Below are 23,914 nucleotides of genomic sequence, written 5' to 3' on the forward strand. Positions count from 1 at the left end.
TTTCAGTCGTGTTGTGCTGCTTTTTTTGCTGCATGTAAGAATTTAATTTCCCTGGCGTGGGATTAATAAAGTTTTTTTTTTATCTCATTGTATTAGAAAGTAAATTAACAATAATTACATCCGGCTATGCTATGTTTCTTAAAGATATAATATATTACGGTATTATTATTATTATTATTATTATTATTATTATTACTGTATATAGAATAAGCGTTCAAGAGAAGAGAACAAGGGGGCTTCTAGTTTCCTTCAAATAAAGAAAACAAAGCAAATGATAATTCAAGGCCGCCTGATTTACACGTTTGGCCTGAAATTATTTTGAAATAAAGGCTTCATAAAACTTTAACTGAACTGAATTACTCTGCCAACTATAATTTCTGTCATTTGTTAGTATATCAAACGCTGAAAAATGCAGAACTATTAAACTTCCCGTCTGGTGCATTCTGGGAAACGTAGGCGTCTCGCTTCCGGTTTACAGCGGATATGGAGGAGCTCTATGTGTGGACGCCATCAGCAACATGACGGTGTCTTCAGATATGAAATTTATAGGGTTTATGTTTTTTTCTTTTTGTAATATGCTGCTGAATTGTATCTGTATCCTCGTCGTCTGTACAGATGGATGTGTTTCAGACAGAAATCTCGAATAGAGGCTATTGTTTCTCCAAAAACCCAAATAATGACATACAAGTCCACGTTAACGTTAGCGATTTGTGTTTTTTAGGTAACTGTAAACGCAGAGTAACCGTTCGTTAACTGACTTGGACGAACCATAACCTTCTGTTGTGGAGGCATAAAATTATTTCACATTTGTCTGTGCTGGAGGCAACAGTTTTCTTGTCCAGTTTCTACTTGTGGACAAAGGTAAGTTCATTTTGGTTGTGCAGGTGAAAATAAATATATTGAGGGGTCATGTTACATGGCTCAATGCTAACATGCTAAGTTATTGTTAAGCAAATAAGTTACACCATATTCGTCCTCTCAGCTTTTTAGCATACTAACATTTGCTAATTAGCACGAAACACAGCTGAGGCTGATGGGAATGCCATTTTTCAGGTATTTAGCCATAAACCAAAGAATTGAACAATTTTGACCTGAGGATGGTGCTACAAGAAGAGTCAGGAGATCACCAAAGTTATTATAATGCATCCTGAGTGGAGTGTTAATGTCTGTACCAAATCTAATGGCCATACATGCAGTGGTTGAGTTATTTTACTCAAAGCCACACAGGTGAACGTCACGTCAGCTGGTGGCGCTGGAGGAAGAGTCAGGGGGATCCACAAAGTCAGCCGATGTCATCCTCTGGGGACCATGAATTTCTGGACACATTCTTTTAGCAATCTGACACAACAGCTGTTGAGGTGCTTCAGAGAATGTTTGGAATTTTTGCTTGATGAACCACTTTGACAAATTAGCAAAGATAATATGAAATGATTACCTGTTTATCGGTCAGCTAATCAATGTGTAGTGTAATTGTTTCAGCTCTAAAGTATACATTGCTGTGATGCCTGTATGAAGCCTGTAATATTGATTTAGTCCCAGACAGCTTTAAATTGACTCTGTCCAATCTGCTTTAAATTGCAGACCACACAGAGTTTGCCTTGACCAGCTCCTTATGTCTGAAGACTCGATCAGCGATGATGATTGGTGTGTATCCACAAAGAGGAAATGTTGGGAATGTGGCAAAAAATACAGCAGCATAACAAGCTTGATGTCACACTACAAAAGCCACAATATCAAAGCCACCTGCCACATCTGCAAGGTCACTTTCCGGCGCCTGACGTCACTCTCCACGCACCTGGATAATGCACACTCGCCACCCCTCTGCAAGAAGTGCCATCAGTCTTTCAGTAATGTATGGGAGTTGAACAAGCATGCAGAGACACATTGCATGGGCTCAGCTCCATTTCAAGAAGCTCCCTCTTTGATTTCAGCAGTCATACAACAGAGTAAGAACAGTGACAACTTTTCTAATGAGACTGCACATCAAGGCACAAACTCAGCGCTGTGTGGCTTAGTGTCAGAGTTGAAACCTCAGCAAAGAATTGAGATGAAGCCTGAGAGACCTAAGACGCCTGAAAACAGCGTGGAGTATATAGTAGGTGAAGATGACAAAGATAATGATATAGAAAGTGAGAAAGCAGATGAATCTACAAGCTCGGATTCTGACGATGATGATAAGACATGCTTGAAATCTGCAGACTTGTGTCAGAATGATCCAGAATCAGATGGTGGCTCGAACTCAAGTTCAACCGATTGTTCCAGTGACTCTTCTAATAGTCCGCACTCTAAAAACACCCCGGCAGTCCTTCCTAGTGTTAATAGCTCAATATGTGCTTCGTGTGGTAGAGGGCCATTTAGGTCTATGAAGCTCCATCTGTTGCACTGTAGTGGTATAAGGGTGAAATATCAGTGTTCACTGTGCAAAGAGCTCTTTCTAACTGAGACGTCTCTTAATGAACACTACATGCCCTTGTATTCCTGTGACGTCTGTGGCCAAGTTTTCTCTCATGAGAACTCGTACCATCACCACCAGTGTCCCAAAGGAAGCAAACCACCTTTGGTCCTCTTTTGCTCCGAGTCAATGCCGCAAGCATGCAATATATGCAAATCCTTCTTCACCTCTGAGAAAACTTTGTTCAACCATGTCACCAGAGTTCACACATCGGTGGTCAGCACCAAGGTATGCATCATTACCAATCCAGCAGTGTTAACTGATAAAAAGGTTTCGCCAGGTCTCCCTGGCACAGCAGCCCAGTCAGCCATTGGGACTCCCAATGTATTCAATCAGGTCATTAATGGAAAGCTCCGAATTGGCCAAACCTATGCAGGATCACTGTCCACTGTTGCGAAATCCTCCTCCCATCCAGACAGACCTGCCCCAATATGCTTGGCATCGGCTGCTGCACCTGTTGAATCGTGGAAAGACGGTGTCCCAGGTCAGCCAGCCAACCAGGCTTTAAGCTGCCTTTCTGCACCTTTAGTTGTCCCTGCCCCCAGTGCCACTGACACAACTCCAGCCGCTGCGGCCTCTGACCCTGCCTCTCCGCAAATGCCCACTATTATGGCGATGTTCGAGAATGACAGCCAGGATGTGGCTTTGATGAAACGCATGAACACAGGCTGGCGCTCCAAGGCACCTTACCCTTGCAGGCAGTGTGGTGCCATCTTGAGGCAGCCCTCCCTCATCATCAGCCACCGCTACCTCCACCGAGGCCGCCGCTCACACCAGTGCCAGTGCGGCCGAGCTTTTAAGCACCGGCTGCACCTCCTGCGACATTGTGTTCAGCATGCAGAGACAGTAAGCTACATCTGTGTCAGCTGTGGGGAGACTTTCACAGGAGCAAAACTCATCGCTGAGCACATGAAGGGCAATTCACAGAAAAAATCCAATTCTGGACATAAATGGAAACGTAAAGTTAAGAAAAAGTGCAGAATGCCATTCACATGTGACTGTGGACAATTATTCTTTAGACCTTCGGCATACATATGGCACCAACTTCAAAACAGGGCAAAAACAAAAAGATTGAGGAAGCCCTTGAAATGACAACGCACTTACATAACTCTGGTTTATCTGTGGTTTGTGCACCGCACTTCAAAACAAGGTGTTAAATCTAAAGGGATCTTTCGTCAGATGTCATTGGATTGTCACCACTTTAATTTGTGTATTATCAAGATACAATCAAAGCAAAATCACATACATGTTTGTTCTTAATGGCTTTTAATTATAAGCATGTCCTGGATGGTAACATGTTTTCACCATGTGCAAATGATACATAGTAAACAGGGTTAGAACAAGTTCCTCAGAAGTTCTTTTGACAGCAAACCAGAGTTCAAATGAACCCACAATGAACTTTTTTCAATATTGGATTAAGTTAAAACACATCAATACTCCAGTTTATCCTCCAGAGAAAGAGTTAATCCAGTTATGGTAATTTTTCTCACAAAGTGCATTCTTAACAGTGAGATTTGTATGGGAGTTTTTGAGTCCTCTTGTCTTCTGTTTTTCAGATTTGTTTTAACTACAGCTGATCTAAATGTTATGTTCCATTGAGACCTTGTTGAGGTCTTGGTATTTTGGTCAAAAATAGCATGACTTTTTTTGTGGTTATATAATCTTCAAAATTTTAACATTAAGGGTCCTCAATATTATGTAGTTTACTTAATTCATTTCCACTAGAGGGGGCTGTTGTGTTACTAAGAGGGGAGTTTACATGGCAGCTTACGCTCAAGTTTCATTGTTATCAGAACAGGTGTAAACTGATGATTACAACCTTCAATGTAGACATTAATCTGACTTTCATTTGACATCCCTTAAAATCCCAAGGATTTAAACTTTGAATAAAGAATTTCTTCTCACAATACTTGAACTGAAGTTTAGTTTCTTCTCTTGGTTGAGCATTAAAATGCATCATTTATTTTACAATTTGCTTGATGGTTTAGAGGAAAGCATTACAAGCTAGTCTGCTGATGAAAAAGAGGATTTGCAAGAGTTTTTTTTGTTTTTAGAAAACTGGTTATGCTAACAATAAAACATTGCAAGAAATTTAAAATAAAATTAAGTTGTAAAAATATATATCTTATTCCACAGGAATAAGGCAGTGACGGAGTCCATCAATGAAACCTTAGAAATAGTTAGCGAGCCCTGGACTGGCCTTTGACAGTGTGGATTACAAGGCTCTCCACTGTCCTTGTTTGAGAATAATTCAGTTCTTTGTGCACCATCACAAATACTGTACAACTGCTGAAAACAACAGATTTCTCAAAATGCACTGATTCTCCCACAGTGAATGGAAGTCTTATTTTGTCCGTATAATTTTTCAACTATGGGTCATTGTGCAGTGCACTCAGCACTGGGCCAGAGGATGAGATCTTGAGTAGTTTTGCCAGTCCTCCAAGTGGTTCAGCATGTTATGGGTCTGGAGCAGCTCTGGGTTTACCACTTCTTGGTCATGGATACTGTAGATGAAACCACCAACGACAATTATCTGCCTCCATAACAAGTATATGAAGCCATGTCACCTGCGAAAAAACAACCAAAAAATGATTTTCCTTGGGAGGCGTGTTCTGATTCATCTCATGTACCACATCCTGGACTGTGTTGTCAACAGATCTGCCGCAACTGGGAGGTGTTAGCATTGTTTACCTGATCTCTGGGTTGCGGTGCTGTAGGGCATGAGAAAGTAGCTCGGAGGTTTGTTGGAAGCAGCGACTGAGCTCGTCCAACTTCTGCTCCATGGAGAGGATACGCTGTTCCAGCTCCCGATAGGAGTTATTCCAATTGGCACTGAGGTCGCACATGATCATCTGCATCTGTTGAAATCAGCCACACAATGCAAATGCAAACGTTTAAATTTACAAGGGATGAGCACTAGGAGGTCAACTACAGCCATAAACCTGTCTAATGTCACTGGAATCTGTGCAGACACATTTTAAATGTATGCTACAGATTTATAGCTTTTGGAGAGTCAAGTCTCTCACTGACTGACTGTTATGTTGTGCACGTGTGACAGTTGCAAGCCAATGTACTGAGGCAGAGTTGAAACCACCACAGCGTTGGCAACTTACAAAGTGTTTAACTTTGTTTTGCAGCTTCTTTAGAAACTTGATTAAAAAAAAAAGAGAAGCCAGTAGCAACAAATCTGGTTATTCTTTTAGTCCTCTATGCTCCCTGGGGCTGAGCTGCGCTCAGTCTGTAAGAGAGAGCAGCATGCTCAACTTACAGACTAACTGACTAAAAAGTGACCAAGGCATGGTTTGCTTTTGTCATCTTACCAAGAGGCTACACTTGCAGTGTGGAAAAACTAGGCTTTTTTCCACATAAATCAATCAAGAAAATGCATTTTTAAGTGCATAAATTACACATTAATGTCTCTGACTGGGTAATATTGGGTTCATTCCTCATGGAAAACCTATCTGGGCCTAAGAATGAATTCCTGACACAAATGAATCCTGAGACATTTTATGGAGATTTTTTTAACAAGCATTTAATGTGTCTGAACACCTAGCGATAAACAGCCTGTAAAATGCTGCGTAACCGTCTATGTAAGTAGTGAGTGTTTTTCGGGGGATCTTTGTCATCTTATTTGGCATGAGCCTTTCCAATGGAACCAAACCTTACCTTAGGGAGGTCCACCATCTCACTGACGTAATCTCTCAGTTTTCTTTGTTTGAGGCGTAAATGCCGAAATCTGTGCAGACAAAAAAAGGGTTTGATAGATCTCAGTCATGTGGAAGTATTTCAGACAAATGTATTTTGCTCACAATGTTCCAAATGTTACACTGAAACACAGAAACTGAAAGTTCAAATTAATTTCATGCAAGCCCATCTCTTTTATTTAAAGAAGGTAACAGGATGTTAACGGGGGTGAAATTCAGGGTTTCAATGCTTCAAGAAAAGTTTCAAAGTGTCTATGTATGAATGGATACTATGTTTGGACAAATGGAACAGTCCTGGCACAACAGAGCCCCTGATTTGTGGAACAATATGCTTACAACTGAGTATTCCACTACTCAACATGCAGGAGTCACACTGTGTTCCTTAAATAGCTATAAAACATTGCCAGAAGGTTTTTGACATATAAAGCTGGAAAAGACTTAAATTTAGTATCTTGAAACCACTAAAAGAACATATAGAAACCAATACAGCAATCAAGCAGCTGGTCTCTGAACACCTTAGAGTGATGGAGTGATGATCTCATTACAGTATACTGTTCTTAATCCCAAGGTGTGTGGAGGTCCCTCTCGCACATACTTTCCACAGTGTATTTATTTATAGTGGCTCTGCCCGGTGTAAAGCAGGAAGTACAACCCTTCCACTGAGGGTAACACACACACTCACACACATAATCCTGTTGTCAGGATAATGAAGCATACAATCGCACTTCTGGACTTCCTGTCTTGTGCAATCAACTTGTTCTTAGAGGAGAAGCATGGGCTCAATAACACGAAGACACAACTCAAATGGAAAATGTAATAGTTTCCATGCTCTCTTCCTTGATGAGCAGAGGATATATACAATATGTTGTGTATTACTGACAAACTATACTGTAAATAGTAAAGAAAAAACTATTTGCCAGGGCCTTGCCTTGAATTCTGTATAATAAAAGGGTGGACCCTTGTTCACACATGCCCTGCCCACATAAAAGAGGCAAACGAGTCTAATTAGTAATCTAAATTAGCCATTAAAAACTGTGACTCTGTGGTTAAACATGTTGACACAAAGTTAATGACCCGTAAAATACACATGTAAGGCACAGGAACCAGCACCCGTTCACATACCTCGCCCAGACACAAACACACACAGACATCCTGCCTGAAGGTATCACTTTGCGATACAGTAACTCACACTCTGATGGCTTCCAGAAGGCATCTCTGGTGTCTTCGGTGCTCACCGCGGTTGCCCTTTGTCAGGTTTGTGCGGTGCAGAAGCCAGCATTCCCTTAGCACATTGGCAGCAGCGTGGCGGATCTGGTGAAGAGGCAAAAACATCAGAATCGACTGAGCAAACATGGAGCTTCCAGGAGCTGAGGCACTCAGAAAACACAGATAAAGTCAATCAAACAAAAACACAGAGAACTTAATGTATTTTTTAGACAGAATCTGGTTGATATCAATCATTTTACAACGGGTAGCAAAAGCACGAGTCATCCGAGCCAGCTGATTAAATCCAGATAGTCCTTCCTGTTCAATCCATTGCTCTGTGATGCAGAACTATGACGGTCTTATTTTCACAAAGATGCTCATTCGCAAGAATTTGAAGGACAGGCCACACAAACTCGAAGTGATGTTTAGACATTAAAGGATCTCTCCAGTATCACCTTTTTGCACTTTTCTCTTTGATTCTATTCATGTCTGTTTGTCTTCCTGCAGAAATCACTGTAAGTGCCCTGTGGTGATCTCACTCTGGCCCTGTTGTGAGGGTTATTAATAGAGGCTGTCAGTGTCTGCATCCAGATGTCTTCCCTTGTTCCCATCAGTGTAAATTTGGACTGCACCAGATAGTACAGAGGAATGCACGCACACGCACAAACATACACAAACGCACACACACCAGAACAACGACAAGCAAGGCACAAAGATGCACCTAGCGACAGGATGCAGCCACTAAGAGAGCAGGAAATGGTTGTATCCTCCAACACAGTGCACCTACTGCAGTCAGACATTTACAGTTTGGTGAGAAAGTGTAGCACAGCATACAATGCACAACCTGAAACTATGATTGTGGGAACTCTGTCAGTCAATACACATTTACTGTATATTCCTAAGAAACTTCCCGGTTTTATGACGTTTCCTTGTAAGCTTTGACTTATCAGACACCTCCTATTTTCCATCAATAAGCAAACACTTGAATCCTGGCCAAGTGTAGAGTAAGTTCTCTGCCCCCATCACCACACACACACACACACACACAAGAAAGCTCAACCAGTTTCCTGTCCGTCGCTGCACCGTCCTGAGCTGACACAAGTTTCTTTCCTGACAGAGATCAGATGATTTCCTCTGTTTGACGCCTTGAAAATGCTATAAAGAGGTTGGCAGACCTCATCTCCCTCCTCTTTTCCCACACTATCCTGTCCTCTGGTGTCTCTTTTTTAAAGGAAAAAAAAATCATTATAATAAGGCTAAAAAACCAGAACATGCATGCGACATGGAAAGTAGTGACGCTTGCATCCTGACAGCTCCATCCGCTGTATCATCTCTAATTAGTCTTGCTGTGCAGCAGTAACCTCTGATGGAAGGGAGGCCGGTTGACTGTTTACCCAACGTTTTTATAGGAAAGTTTATTTGACCATCAGATAAATATCATCACAAAAATGCTACAAAGATAAGAGTCTGTTTATCTCTCATTAAAGCACCTTCAAATGTAAAAATCACACCTTCAACAGCCGTTTGCTGCACCTGTTGTATTGGACGTTTAATGTTGATCTGTATGTCTTTGTTAGGGTTGGCACAAGAGCCTGTGATGTCATCATTTTGTCACATGACATGACCCCTAAGATGAAGTTAAGAGTGAATTATCTGAGCTTCATGCAGTTGTTAATGTAATAATAGTTGTATGCACCTCCTCCATCATAAATTGCTGAATTCTGCTTTATTGTGGTTTTCTATTAAACGACCAGAATGTTACATCTTTTGGCCTATTCAACACAAACATATTTTACATAACGGTCAAGCATTTTCCAAAGCATACCAAAGTGTTATTGAGTTATTGAGTTATGTTATTGTTGTCTGCCAATGCAGTGCAGGCTTTTCCAATCATTCTGCACTTACAGCTGCATTACCACGCAACGTTCCAGCGACTTTGACAACAATAAACACAGACATGGTGTTCATCGTGATGGATTACCTAACTTAAAACAAGTTTCAAGTTTCTGTGAGCTGATTTTTCAGACAGAAATTAGAGGGAAGGTACACTTGAAAATCTGAAACACTACAGCACTGTCTGAAACGGGGTTAGCAGCAATATAAAATGCAGACGATTTGCAGTGAATGAGCCAAAACGTGCAAAAATATGTTGTCTTTGAAGTGACAGTTTCCGATGAAGGCTGCCAGAGTGACGCAAAGGATAAGAAAGAGCAAAACCTCAAGCAGAGATGCATGCATGTACATCCACACGTCATATTTCTGATGAAGTGTCAGAGTGTTGCAAAGAGTAAATCACTAGTCGGTGAGTTGTAATAATGGAATCTATGACATTCTAACATACTTCTGCTGGATAACTTATTTTACTCTTACCCTTTTAGAGATCTGGATGTCCAGCATGAAGAAGTGCACGTGTTTCTCTCCTTTGTTCAACGCCAGCGTCTTGGTAACGACTGCCACCAGCATGGCAGTGCAGGCTACACCCTAAAACCCAACACACACACACACACACACACAGTGTTGCCATGGTTACGGATATATCTACCATCTGGTTGTCTTCTAAACAGTTTCTCAATAATCACGTAAGCATTGGAGATTGATCCTGAATACTTGCATCAACAAGGCAGAACTCAAGAGAAGCTGATGTTAACTTTTACAGTCTGACTTTAAGTCTGAATCTGTCTAAATCCCCAAGAGTCAGCAGAGTCTTGTGTGTTTTGCTCCACCAAGGGAAAGCACTTATTCAGAAAACTGAATGTTGATCTTCATACCTCATATGGTTTCGTCCAATAAATCAAAGTTATATTTACACAGAGAGTTCAATGGCTAAACACAGGCCTCTGTGGCACTGTTATAGTGCTGGTTTCCTCTGAGAATAGCTTCGTGCTTTTGCCGGACAGGGAACTACAGAATGATGGTGAAGATTCAGATGGGCCGCAGAGCGAATCGCATCCACAAAGTCACACAGAACGACACGTCATCGGAAACACAGACAAAACACTGCACTGATTTCATGTCCACAACGGAAAGAAGATCGGGAGACTTTACCTGCTTTCCTCTTTTCAGCTTGCATTGGAAAAAGAGAAAGAAGGAGAGATCGAGCATGAGCATAAGAGAGCACAAACCACTGTTTTGAAGTGACACTTCACTCCAACAGCCACAAAATATCTATCATTACAGTGTCTGTGAAACCTGGGAGGTACTCTTTCCTTGGATCCGTCTGCACTCAGTGACGGCACGCAAACAGTGTTGTCAACCCCTGAACACAGCTGCAAATTTAGTTATGGCTGGAGTGAAGCAGAAGTGCTGACCATAGAGGCTTACAGCCATATTACAGGTGTGAGAGCCCCAGTGACTGGCTCCCACAACTGCCCTGATGGGAGAAGGAAATTTATTTTTTTCCAAATCACTGGCACAGGTTGGCACACCCTCCTGTTGTAGTGGTGCCAAAGGCAATAAACCACCTAAAAATGGATATGGTGGAAAGTTTTCCCTTATAAGGGGGGGAGCTTATAAAAACAAGGCAGATGGAGAAAGAGAGAGGGAAAAGATTGTTTTCCACTCTGTCACGGAGGTGTCTAAACCGGACTCGTGCCCACATCCAGAGCCATGGCAATGACTCTTATCTGCTTGTACCAGAATTTAACGCAGCAGAGGTGAGGTGGTCTACTGCCTATTCAAACACAGAGCTACTCCTTACCATCAGTGACTTACTGTTTATTTTACTTTACTGTAACTCTTTGTTTTACATCAAATATCATTCCAGCATTTAACCCTGCATCTCTATCTCTGACCCCTCCTTTTTGTCAGTCTTAACCTTGCCACTCATTTGCATCATCATAAAAATGCTGTAATAGCATTTCTCTACTTTCTCTCTAGAATGTCAATTAAGATCAAGACTTATGCAAATCTGAACCCGTAGTGTGATGTATTTTACAACATTTCGACAAAGTATGACCAGATGAGATGTCAGCAGAACAATGTCATCACTCAGCAGAGTCATCTCGCTCCATACAGATGTTTTGTGTGAAGTGCACAGTGCCCACTGCATGCTGACAGTTTTCCTCCCTCATTCTTTTCATGTGAGTGGTTGGTGCTGCCAAGGTCCTTAATTTACAGCTGTGATCTAGATCACACACACACACAAGGGAATGAAGGCATTCGCGTCTGTCAGCACCGAGGGTGTGCAGCTGGGCAAAAGACTTCTAATGTGTCCAAGATAACCAGTGGAATAATGCAGAATGGGCTGGGATGGAACGCAAAAGGTGCAGGAGAGAAGTGAACCAAACGGAACTGACCCGATATGAAATGGGAAAAATTAAATAGGAAAAATGGGGGAAGAGTTGCTGCAATGGAACAGAAGAGAAATAGAAGGGAAAGAAACAACCCAGAGAGGGGTAGAACAATATGCAGAACAGAACTCAATAAAACGGAACAAATTAGAACAAAATAGAAATGAATAAACTAAAATGAGAACGAAAAAGAGCAGAACAGGGCAGAGCAGAAACTGAATAACAGAGTGGGTATGGAGAAAATGGAGCGGTACAGAAACAGCACAGCAAAATGAAACAAACCACAACAGACGTGTTGTTTTAGCGCCTCATCAAGCTGGTAGTCTTTGCAGAGAAATGTCAGGTAGTTTGGTTTGAAATACAAAAGTGAAAGACGCCTCCATTCTTTGTGTTTATGAAACTCTGCATTAAATTTCTTTTGTGTTCAAACCACTACTGCTGAGCTGGCTAGTTCAATTTCTGATAAGAGGCCAAAAGAGCCAAAACAAACACTTGACATGAAATGTCATGAATGCCTCAACAAGTATCGTGTGTTTTATATCCTTCAATATGCGTGCAGTTGCGTGGGATTTCTTTAGCACCTGCACAAAACTGTTTTTGTATTTCATGACGGATCTCAAAAGAGCACGAGATCTTCAGTTTCTAAAGAATGACATTTACTCAACAAGCAACCCATCAAGTTACCATGACTCCACTGAAGAGACACATCGCCTTGCCGCAGGTGGTGTGGGGCGCCACATCCCCATAGCCCACTGTGAGGAAGGTGATGGCTATGAGCCACAGAGCCGTGTCCATGTGGCCTGTCGATTCCTGGGTCTTCCTGCGGGGAGAGAAAGCAGGGCAAATTTGTGTGAATCTCACTGTCTCTTAACATAATCAAGACCAGTATAAAATTTTACACAAGCCCAGCCATCGTAGATCTTAACATCCGCAAGAATATTTAACTTCTGTGTTCAAAACCAAGTGTTTAAAAGTTACAATTTTTAAAAGTACGCAAGTAACATTTTATTTTAGGGGTCTGCAATTTTCTGATGATTTCCTTGGACATTTCCTTGACATAACGATATAATTCAGTAGGTTTTATAGAGACAACAGAGACAAAGTTCTGAGACAGTTATGTACGTTTTGTTAGTTGAAGTGATTTTTAATTTAGAGCTATCACTATAAAAGAACTGCTCTATCTAAACCAAATGACATATTAATTCATTTTTAAATCGTGAATTTTATATGGAGACCTTATCTTCCATATAGGAGTGGGTGGTGGCTAAAATTGTCTATCGCAGCCTATGTAATTTGATATTGAAATATCAGTGCTGAAAATGTTTTGATCCAGGAAGTTTTCTGGAAAATCATTGGATTGATCAACATGCTACAGCAAATAACATATCTGGCAAATCCGGGCACCTCTTCACATTGATGCAAAGATCCTGTGGACAATCACATTAACCACGAAACAGCCCTGCTCATTGCAGGACAACAATGTCTGCCCTGGCGTAATAAAATGAAAAATATTAAAATGACAAAACGGTGACACAAGCTCTGACCATGGACAAATTTATACAAGCTCCTTGTTTATATTGTGACATCCCTCCACCCTATAAATACGCTGATACAGTTCACATTTTTGATGTTCAACTGCCCTTCTGTGCACCCGCTTAAAGACTCCTTAGGTTACACTAGCAATTAATTGGTCATGTCATGTCATTGGAAGTGTACAGATGGATTCATTTTCATTCCCAATAATCAATTTACCGATAATCAGGACTCAATTACACTGTCCTTTGTTACCGCTGTATATCAGTTCCTTTGGAACCTGTCACATAAAGTGCTAACCTGATCCCTAAAGTCAACCCTTTGGTCTGAGTTTGATCAAGGTGTTGTCTGTTAGCCAAACAGCATTGTCTGAGCTGATGTTTACAGAAGGGAGGAAGAAAGGAAGTGAATGCCAGTGTAAACTTGTAAAACATTATATAGCACAAGTCAAGCGTACACTTGGCAGAAGCCACACAAACAGGTCAGGCAGTGTGCGAGTGTTCATCTGTCTCCTGGACGTGGTAATCGACCCAAATAGAAAATGGCTGGTTGCAGTTGATGTTAAAAGGTTTGGTAGTCTTATCAGCTGTCAGTCACGAGCTCCTTTATTACTTTTGACAAACCAAAACATACACGACTGAGACATGTGAAACTGAAGAAAAACCTCCCATTAGGGTTCAAATGAACAAATGACCTCATGCTGTTCAAACAGCCGAACAGACTGCAGAGGATAAGGCTGACGTTGAGCTGGCTCACGTTATAAAGAACAATTTGTTAGAGTAACAAAATAGAATATCATGATTATCGAATCAGTTATTACAAATGCATTCTGAACAGGAAAGTCAAATTGACCATCAAGGTTTGATGAGGAATGTTAAACTACGAAGCATTTTGTTTTTTTTATGTGCATGTGTGTGACGGGGAGTGGAAGTCTGGGTACAGACAGGGCTGTAACGTGTGTGTGTGTGTTGCAGACATCTGCGGAAGAGAATAAAATACTGAATTTAACAGTGAAAGCAATCATGAAACATTAATTCTTGCAGATAGGGTTTACTTTGTAAATCATTGTTTTACCACAAAAATACCAATAATATTACTTTTGTAGCCTGGTGACATTTTAGGGTGAATTGAGTTTGAAACACAAATTCACTTTATGTCATTGTTCTGCAAACAGCTCTACAGCAAACATATATCCATGCTGTATGTTGGGAAAGTTGCATTGAAGAAAGGAATATCCATAAGGAAATATAAGTATTTGGCTTCTTTGCAAGAGTTATGTGAGATGATTGATACCACCCTCACCGTCGTGTGCTAGCTGTGAAACTGCAGCCAGCAGAAGGTTAGCTTAGCTTAGCACAAAGACTGGAAATTGGGGAAAACAGCCAGCCTTACTCTGTCCAAAGGTAAAAATAGCCCTGGCCACCAGCCCCTCCCGGAAGTTACTGGCCAGGAAATAGTCTGTCACATACCCATCTGTAAAACCATTTTTACCTTACCTTAACTTTTAAACAGAAAAATGTTTTTGTGCCCATCACAGTGGGGTGGCAGAAGATTATCAGTGTGTTCGGGTACTGGTGATTGGGCCGCACCTGTGAAGCTTATTACGCATATGCCACAGGGTAGGTCACTCACTTAAAGGGGCCACAATTATTTCGGGATGGCTCCCTGGCCCCCATTGTTGGGACCCTTGGTCCATCACCATGATATAGACAGACAATCTTGAAGTTTGATGCAAATTTACTCTACTTACTAAACTCTTATTTGATATTGTGCACTAATGTAATAATTTTTTTTTGCTAGTAGTCAACTAGTACCATTTTGTGATCAGTCTATTTGTATTGATTACACGCATGTAGCTCTCTTCCCTACCTCTCACACAGAGTAAGCATCCAGGAAGCAGTGAGCCAGAAGAAGAGGATGAAGACCAGCAACGTGCGTCCAGGGTATTTGTTCATCAGTACCTTGAGAACAAAGCGGAAGGTGAAGTTGATGTTGTTGAGCGAGCCGATGCTCCTGTAGGAGGCGCTCAGCAGCACTTTGCTGTGCAGCAGGATGGTTCTGTGCACCAAGTACAAGCGGAGGAACATCAGGATCGATAACAGCAGCTCCATGTCCATCAGGGCCTCGCTGTGGTGGTTGGAAATACAGGGTGCCGCTGAGGAGGAGGAGTTGACATGGAGGCCGACCTTCAAGTATGTGCCAACAGGATGGATGACACAGACTAACAACTCCAGAGTGATCACAAGAACCCTATGGCTGGTCATGGCAATACGCCAGTCCACCTGGTTGTGGTCAATGATGAACAGCTGAAAGATGGAGGAGAGCAGTAAGAGAGACAAAGCAGTAAGAGACAGAGAGTGAGAGACAAACATAATAAAGTGCTGATGGAAACACGTGAAAACACAATCACATCTTCAATCATCATAATAGTAATATGTTAATATATAATGTGTGGAAATCTTCCTTAAAAGGATATGGACATTCTTAAAGAAGAAAAATCCTCTTTGATTGGGTTATCTTTGAAACGTACATACAAAACACTTTTTAGTCTTTTTATTCTCTTACCGGCTCCAATTACATTTGTTATTTTCCTACGATATTAGAAGAAGGTGCTTATCAAAGCAAGGACCTTGCTTTGATAAGCAACAAAACAGATAACACGTTGCTGCAAGGTGTTATCTGTTTTGTTGCACCTGTTGATCTCTATGTTACGACTGTTTCATCAAACCTCGGGGTGAACAAATTCAAAAATTCTATCTGGACAACAGTGCAGTAAAAAAACAGAATAACACAAAGCAAACAGAGCTTAAATTCCATTACGTGGCATGCTCGCATATACACATTTGTGTGTGTGTGTGTGTGTGAAAAGATTAAAAAATGCAAAGATGTGGCTAACTATAGTACACAATGTTTGCATGGGGCTCTCATAAGAAAAATGTTTTTCCTACAAAGATATGAAAGATATGAAACCACAAATATGCACCAGGAATCCCTGAAACATACTTGCATGTTAGTTTGTATGAGTAGTTCACATGTAACAAAGTAAGAATGTGTTCATCCCTCCATGTACAACTTTGTGGTCACTCAGTTTGTTGACAAAAGTAAATTAAGCACCTTTTCCTCTCTTTGCTCCCACTCATTGAGACTTGAAGCATATTGATGTCCTTGGCTTGATTCAGTTTGTCACCTCTGACACCACAGAATTACATCAGATATTGCTGAGCACTGCCTCTGTGTTAGCCTCCACCCTAAACCTGCCCCCCCTTATCTCCTCTTCACACTCACACGGACCCCACTTGTGTCTGTATCAGACACAAGTATGAAAGTATGATCCCAGCAGCCGACCAAAAACACTTAAAGATACCTCGAACTGAAAGCGGTTCAGTGTTTATTACTACTGTGCGCACACACAGTGCTTTCTGCACTTGCTCGTAATGCACTTTATTGAATACGCATGCTGTGAGCGTGTATGAGGGCAAATGAAAGAATGTTTACTCTGTTTAATTTCAACCAAATCCCTTTATGCATATTGAATTCACACACGACGGCAGCAAGCCATGTGGATTGGAAAAATATTGCTGCTGCAACACTGTGCATGCCTGTGTGGGCTGAGGTTTTCATCCAAGGGTTTTTTAGGTATACAGCAAATATAACACAGATAATCAGTGTTGAGGCTACCATCAGCGGACCGAGAGCTCCTTCTAAAACGATTGCCCTCAAGTACCTCTCAAGTATTATTCTGACCACTTTAATTTGGAACAAACATAACTGGTATAAAAAGTGATGCACACAATATGGCAAGTTGAGCCCTGAAGATCAACAATGCACCTATGCATGCACACACACAGGCCCTCACTTGGCACTTGGCGTCCAGACTGTTGGAAACAAAGGGGAGAAGGCAAACTCACCCTGATGTCCTTATAGTGGAAAGCTATAATGAGGACCAGGAGACACCCAGTGGACAGGCTGATGGAACAGTTGATGATTAAGGCAACGTTTGGGCTCTGGGAAGGAAAGAGAGACAAGGGAGATAAGGCATAAAAGGAAGGTTTTCTGCAACAGCTGGGGTTCAGTTTCTTTCCATTGATGTTCTCCATTATCACATGTTTTTTTGAAATTGCTCCTGTGTCCACTGTGGTAATAACAGGAGTGGAAAGAGTACCAGAATATCCAGCTAAAGTAAAAGTGCTTATTAGAGAGGTAAGACTAGCTTTAAAAGAAAATGACTGATATAAAAGTTGAAAACAGACAGTGACTTGGTAACATATGGTCGCTGCCGGCCAGTGTGGCCTCCTGACTGATTAGCACACACTCTGGAAAAGTTAGGGTGGGATCGTACTCGTCCCTAGAGCAGTATCCTATATAAGTACATATATAACACATATGCTGCCTCATGTGTTTATGTGCAAATTTTCTAATATATTTATTCTCTGAATATCAAATTAAAAAGGAAATAAGTCAACTCTATCACAGTTAAGAGCTTGACACTCATCTTCAAGCCTCTCTTCAAGAAAGTAGCTCACTCAAATCTCTCATATGTGAACTCAGTCTTTGTGCACTGTCAATGTTTTACCCGCTCTGTAAAGTGTCCTTGAGTGCTCTGAAAGGCGCTTCCAAATAAAATGTATTATTATTATTATTATTATTATTATTAATGTTTCAAATCAATTTCTGTTTTTATGTGCGGTTTCCTGCACAAGTGACCAGAATGCACCTATTTGTTCTTTTTTTTTTTTCACAATTTGAAATCGCCATAATCCCCTAAACCGTGTTGAAAGACTGACAGACAGGAGTTTCTGGACTGCAAGGACCTGATCCTTCACCAGCTCTACACCCTGATTGAGAGGGGCATCCTCGAATGGCTGTGACACTTTGTGCCACAGTGGTCAGCTAATTGAAAAATGACAGATTAGCAGTTAGTTGCAGCTTGTACTACCTTCTACCTTTGTGGAGGATCAAGTGCTATTGATCTAAGATTACACGCACATTAAGATACTATGTTGTTTTCAGTAAGAAAACGCTTTCTACAATTATTACCAATCAATCCTTCTGCTCTCAAAATTGTTTTAAATATCTCTTCTTCATAGTAAAGGTCTGAACAGACATTTTCTTTCCTGAGTTACAACTAATTTAAATGGAATATCCTGCTGATTGTGTTGTAACAGCATGACTGTAAGCTTCTTGCCTTTCTAAAAGGAGCGTCATCAGAAACGTACAGTACTTAGCCCTAATGAAAGTGGAATTACTGATTCTGTAATGTACTCGAAATAAAGTACTTAAAAGCCACTCAATTACAGTAACAAGAGTGCTTGTAATTAAATACTTTCCATTGCAGGGAACTGACAACTGGAGACAAAGATACACACACTATGGTTTGCTCCTCATTGTCTACATGTTTCCACAAACTGAATTGAGAACTGAGCATAAGCCTCTGCCATACGACCTCGGAGTCGGCAGGTTAAGGAGGAGCTATACCCTTCACTCATGCATCTCAGAACAACTGATGCAACGTCAGTGGAAGTTTTTAACGGGAAGTGCAGTTTAATGTGGTTTACAGTTAAAAAGATAATTACAAACTCTCAAACTTGAGGAAACTTGAGCGTGTAGGTGGTACGGTGTGACGTCCGTTGGCAAGGTACGCCATTTTCCACAGTTTCTCCCGAAGCATCCACATCATGTCTGTATTTCGTCCAGGGATAATTAGAAGACCCCACAAAAGCTCAACATTTCACCACGTTCCATAACAGAGAGTTCAACAACATGTTTCTTGCCGAGTTTCTAAAATTGTTTTTGTAACGTTTTCCTGTTGGAAACAGTTATTTCAGGCCCGGTGAACCTAATTTGGGTTAACCTTAACACGGATTGTTTCTCATAGTCTTGGACGGTCAACGATCCACCGTCACCCGGACAGGCCACCCAAGACCCAATAAAATAAAATAAAATAAAATAAAACAAAAAACACTAAATCCAATGCAAAAGAAGGTGGTCTGGTTTGTATGTATTGTAATAAATAAATACTTCCAAAGAAATAATACAAGCATCTGACTTTAGTTTTCTAATTTGGTTTGTTAGTGAGGCTTTATTAGCTTTCATGAAGATTCTTGTGCTATAGCTCACTCATGGAACTAGACCTATCCTATAATGAACTTAAGGATAGGCTTAGAAAAATTATCCTGCAAACACTGATGTAGTGGGCCAGTCATAGGAAAAGGAGTCATCACAGCAGGTGGAACATTTGTTCCCTGGTGACAGAAGATTATGGGTACTACATGGTAACTGCTGGGTGCTACAGACACATATAGTACACATATTGACATTTTGTAAGATTACAGGACGAGTGACTCTGTCAGTGGTGACTTCTTGGTTGAATGTGTGCTTATGACTGAAATCATGGGACAAATATTTAAGGAGCTGCACCTGGTTTCAGGTAGACAGTGTACAGGACAGGTGTGGCTGATTAGATGTCAGAGATTAACAAAAACCTGCAGACCAGTCACCCTGAAAGACCGAAGGTGAGGAGGATACCTCTTTACTGTACCTTGCAGAACAGGTTTTCCATCCTGGTCCTTGGGACGCTTATCACTGCTGGTTTTCTTTCTTATGGGCTTACTTTTGGTTTAGCCCTCCAGTAGACTGAAGAATCACTGACTGAGAATGAACTGAGAATCACTGCCCTATGCAGTAATATAGTAAAACAGTGATCTTTTGGAGGACGAGTGTTGTTCATGATAGACATGATAGATTTTTACTACACTAAATTAAGTTTTAGCTTGTTTTGTATGGGCATAGTTGGGAAGCTTTTGCGCTTGTTTCACCTTGTTGCTTGTACAATGACACAGGATGTTGGTGTTGGAGTGGTAACGTGCCGCATACGTAGGTTTCGGTGTGTAGGTGAGCTGTGACCACATTGCAGCATCCTGCGTCCTTTCACAAAATGTGCAAAATATGGTTGTTTGTACCCTTGAGAAATTTAATATTAATGTTTAGAACTTCTTTATGTTAACGAAACATAGGGCTACATTGCTGTATGTTAGATTTGCATTTCAATATTGGAGTTTGTTGTTTAACTCCAAAACTTAAAAATACACACTTTTACTTTTTTAGGTGTGCATTCAACAAAGTACAGGCAGTTAAAATTAATAAGTCATAACTACCACACAAGGAAATTGTCATCCATTATATAGTGGCACTTTCATCAGCCCTTGGCCAGGGCCAGATTGCATTTTTAAAAAATCAAAGCAAACACCACATAAAATCTGAACTGGAGAACTCAGGCATGAAGTTCAACCCTGATTCCAAAGAAGTTGGGATGCTGTGTAAAACATAATAATTATAATTGCTCGTACTTTTTGACATAGTACAAAGACAATATATTTAATGTTTTACCTCATAAATTTTATAAAATATTTGCTTATTCTGAATTTGATGCAGCAACACATTTCAAACAAGTTGGTACAGAAGCAACAAAAGGCTGGGAAAGTAGTGGATAGCTTCAAAAACACCTGTTTGGATCATTCCACAGGTAAACGGGTTGATTGGTAACAGGTGATAGTATCATGATTGAGTATGAAAGGAGCATCCTGGAAAGGCTCAGTCGCTCACAAGCGAGGATGGAGCGAGGTTCATTACTTTGAGAACACATGATTGGATAAAGAATGTTACTACATGGACTCAGGAACACTTTGTAAAACTGTTGTCAATAAACGCAGTTCATTTGAAAATGATTGCATTCTGATTTATTCACCTTTTAAGCAGCACCCCAACTGTTTTGGAATCAAGGTTGTAACTAAGCAGGGAATAAAAAGCTGAAAGGTGAAAGTCAAGTGATATGCAAAGTGAGAAATGTACAATGCAAGCAGTTAATACAAATACATGTTAAGCTGCCAGTGTTAACAGTTAAAACATTGCAACATATAGAGCAGCTAGAATCTTCAATACAGCACGATGAAGAGGACAAGGGGCACAATCTGACAAGTTCATATGCAAAGGAATGGTAAACCTACCAAAACTAACCTACCTACCCCATTAAAAAAGGTTGTATATCAAACAAACTTGACATTTAATTAGATTATACCATATCTAGGAGGTATATTTCAATGACGGCAGCCTGTATGTTTTCTTTTATTCTATTCTTTTAAATACTGGGCACCATGCTCTTCTTTTCAGCCTCAGGCTGATACAGTTTTGGATTGTTAAGTCTTTGTGAAGGCATCAAAGAGCTGGAGAAAAGAGGACATAAGGTTGCATCCAGGTCAAAGTGCACACCCCTGGCTCCAACAGACTTTTAGACTGGCAATGCAAACACTCTAATTATACACTAAATGATGTGGAAAGATAGCCTGAAGTACTGTGAGCAATCTCTCTGTAGGGGAAGAGGTGAAATGTGGAAAAACGTTCCATAAATAGCCCTGTTTTTCGTGCATAACCATGGAAAGGTGATCTTAAAATATAACTTTGTGGACTGGAGTTAACTTTGATAGGCATGCAAGTTAGGCAGCTCCAACGTATCCTGCAGTTAACTTAAAAATGCCATCAAAAAAATGAAAAACAATAATACTGTATTGCATGGCAGGCCACCTTTGTTAAATCCGCCCCACTGTGACCGAAAAGTCACGTCAGTCCACAGGGGAGGAAGCCGTCCCAGCTCACACTCATGACTTGGACATCACATGAAGCTTAAAGATGAATGCTGAAAATGGTTATATAAGCTATGGTCAAATCAGTAATGCAGCCTCTCCAAAATAATATGCTTTAACTGCAGCAGAGGACACTTTTCCAGTGCATCAGCATTTCCATGGTAGCGAAACTCATGCCTGTTGTTAGGAGTGGACAGACAACACCTGTTCTTGGTTCGTATTTGTAAACTGGAAGAGCAATGTCATAATCGTGCCAGCGCCATTAATTTCACGACTCCAGGTCCAACTCCCTGAATGCATCAGCCATATTTTTGAAGGTCAGGCCATATTTCCATAGGTTTCTCAAAAGATTGTAGCTGATGTGAGTTTAGAAATGTGGGGCTCTTTGACACCGCAATCAATCACTGACTTCACAGCATGGAGGTGGTCTGATGTTGTGCAGCACGCATGAGAACTTTTTTCCACATGTGGAGCTGGCGGGTGCTGTAGGAAGTCAGGGGGAGTTAATAATTTGTTGATTGTGTGGCCTGGCATTGTTATCCACTGAGATCTGCATGTTAATGTCATGAGGCTGTGCTACCAAATAGTGCGTCTGGAAATGGAATAACTAATCAGGGGGTCAGCGAGGTTCAAAGCCCAGGTGCAGGTTTTACTGTTGTGCTGCATGGGGCTTGGGCTGTCAAGGAAGCTGTTATGTCAACAAATAGAGCCAGTTGTGTAAGCATGGTTTTTCTGCACCAAATATGATTACCTGTGCTACTGAATTGTGTCATAATAAAAGGTAACATGGTTTAATATAAATCTCCTAATTTGTTTGCATCAGTTCTGTTATAGTGTGAGTGAAAAACTACTCTGAGCTCTTGTAGCTGCTTCACAGGGAGTTAAAGAGGAGCACAGCAGCAGGCCAGTTGTTAACAAGCTTAAGTTCCACTGCATGGTGCTGAAAGCAAGACTGTGATGAGTTCGCCCATTATTTTTACAACTTGATGATGAGTTCAAGGGCCATCACTAAAATGTCTCGACCAGCTGACAAGACTACGTGAATTTAGGTCATGTAGGTGTCAGATTTGGCTGCTCTACAGGGCATGCACTGCTTGCAACGAGTGCAAAAGTGCCACATGTCACGTTAGCTGAAGTTTTGATTTGGTTTTTGTTGTTTGGAGACTGACATGCTTTAGCAGAGAACTGCAGTGGAAACGGGGATGTGGAGCATGCTGGAAAGCTACAGCTTTAGAGCCAAGTGTCAACATAACAAAGTGTCACATTTCAAACGTTTCCAGTTTAATTATTTGATTTTGGTTACGCAGTCAAGCTACACGTCGAAGTCAGCTTCAATCAGCTTTCCACTGGGTTAGACATGAGTGCAGTTAATTTCTTCAACCTACCCGTTTATTAATGAAGGAGCACATCTCGACGTGGATGATCATGAGCAGTATCCCGAGCACAGCGGTGCCCAAAGCCAACGCGCAAAGGCGCCTTTTATCCTCTAATAGAAACTTTCGGTCTCGCAGTCTGAAGAGGTTGTCTCCCTCCATCAGAGCGGCCCGATGTGACAGTGGCACGGATACTTCTGCAGAGTCCCCGCCGTTTCGGCTGATCGAGCCACCGCTATTTACACAGTCCACTTTGGAGTCGCCGTGCAGGCTGCAGTTTGTCATCTCCATCTGCAGAGCGCACACGAGACGTCCTGCGTATCTCTCCCTGTCTTCGCTCTCCGCTGCTCCGTCCTCCGCCTGTCCGGTCTCCCCTTTGCTTTCCTCCCAAGTTGGGGGAGGCATAGTCCGATGGGCGCACTGTCTACCAGGCCCTTCTCTCGTTTGTAGCTCATCGAAGTAGCTGGAGTCACAAAAACACTTGGCCTCTACTACACCCTCACCTTAACACTCCTACCAACCGGCGCGGCGTGCTTACGCGCACTGATGCTGTTTGCCTGTTTGCACACGGCAGCAGGCTGCGCGCTCATTTGCATGGGTTAATGTTTAAGAGCGTGCGTCAGTCTGCCTCAATTGAAGTCTTTGTGTGCTGCCCTGCAGTGTGTGTGTGTGTGTGTGTGTGTGTGTGTGTGTGTGTGTGTGTGTGTGGTCACGAAACTTT

The 23,914-nt window shown here is 41.4% G+C and overlaps 2 protein-coding genes across 2 annotated transcripts; one reads left to right on the forward strand and one right to left on the reverse strand.

Annotated features, from left to right (window-relative positions):
* The first annotated feature begins 493 nt into the window (after positions 1 to 493).
* Positions 494 to 4,413, forward strand: si:dkey-79d12.4 (zinc finger protein 135). The gene is made up of 2 exons (XM_041941839.1): positions 494 to 861; positions 1,582 to 4,413. The coding sequence occupies exon 2, from the start codon at positions 1,613 to 1,615 to the stop codon at positions 3,542 to 3,544; it is 1,932 nt and encodes a 643-aa protein (XP_041797773.1). The 5' UTR covers positions 494 to 861; positions 1,582 to 1,612; the 3' UTR covers positions 3,545 to 4,413.
* On the reverse strand, positions 3,641 to 23,801 carry kcnn4 (potassium intermediate/small conductance calcium-activated channel, subfamily N, member 4). Its single transcript, XM_041941840.1, has 9 exons — positions 23,206 to 23,801; positions 17,093 to 17,188; positions 15,054 to 15,490; positions 12,336 to 12,471; positions 9,733 to 9,843; positions 7,346 to 7,467; positions 6,119 to 6,188; positions 5,144 to 5,310; positions 3,641 to 5,019 (listed from the first exon to the last, which is right to left on the reverse strand). Exons 1-9 carry the CDS (start codon positions 23,596 to 23,598, stop codon positions 5,016 to 5,018), a joined length of 1,536 nt encoding a protein of 511 aa, XP_041797774.1. The 5' UTR covers positions 23,599 to 23,801; the 3' UTR covers positions 3,641 to 5,015.
* Positions 23,802 to 23,914: the final 113 nt, after the last annotated feature.

The sequence above is a fragment of the Chelmon rostratus genome, chromosome 8 (genome assembly GCF_017976325.1).
Source record: "Chelmon rostratus isolate fCheRos1 chromosome 8, fCheRos1.pri, whole genome shotgun sequence".
Taxonomy (NCBI): domain Eukaryota; kingdom Metazoa; phylum Chordata; class Actinopteri; order Chaetodontiformes; family Chaetodontidae; genus Chelmon; species Chelmon rostratus.

Excerpts from the sequence above, each read along its gene's own strand:
- si:dkey-79d12.4 (XM_041941839.1), top strand. The coding sequence starts at position 1,613 with ATGTCTGAAGACTCGATCAGCGATGATGATTGGTGTGTATCCACAAAG.
- kcnn4 (XM_041941840.1), bottom strand. The coding sequence starts at position 23,598 with ATGCCTCCCCCAACTTGGGAGGAAAGCAAAGGGGAGACCGGACAGGCG. Across the intron at positions 12,472-15,053 it reads ATGCTTACTCTGTGTGAGAG|GAAGACCCAGGAATCGACAG; the intron begins GTAGGGAAGAGA and ends CTCTCCCCGCAG. Across the intron at positions 6,189-7,345 it reads CTTCTGGAAGCCATCAGAGT|ATTTCGGCATTTACGCCTCA; the intron begins GTGAGTTACTGT and ends TTGTCTGCACAG.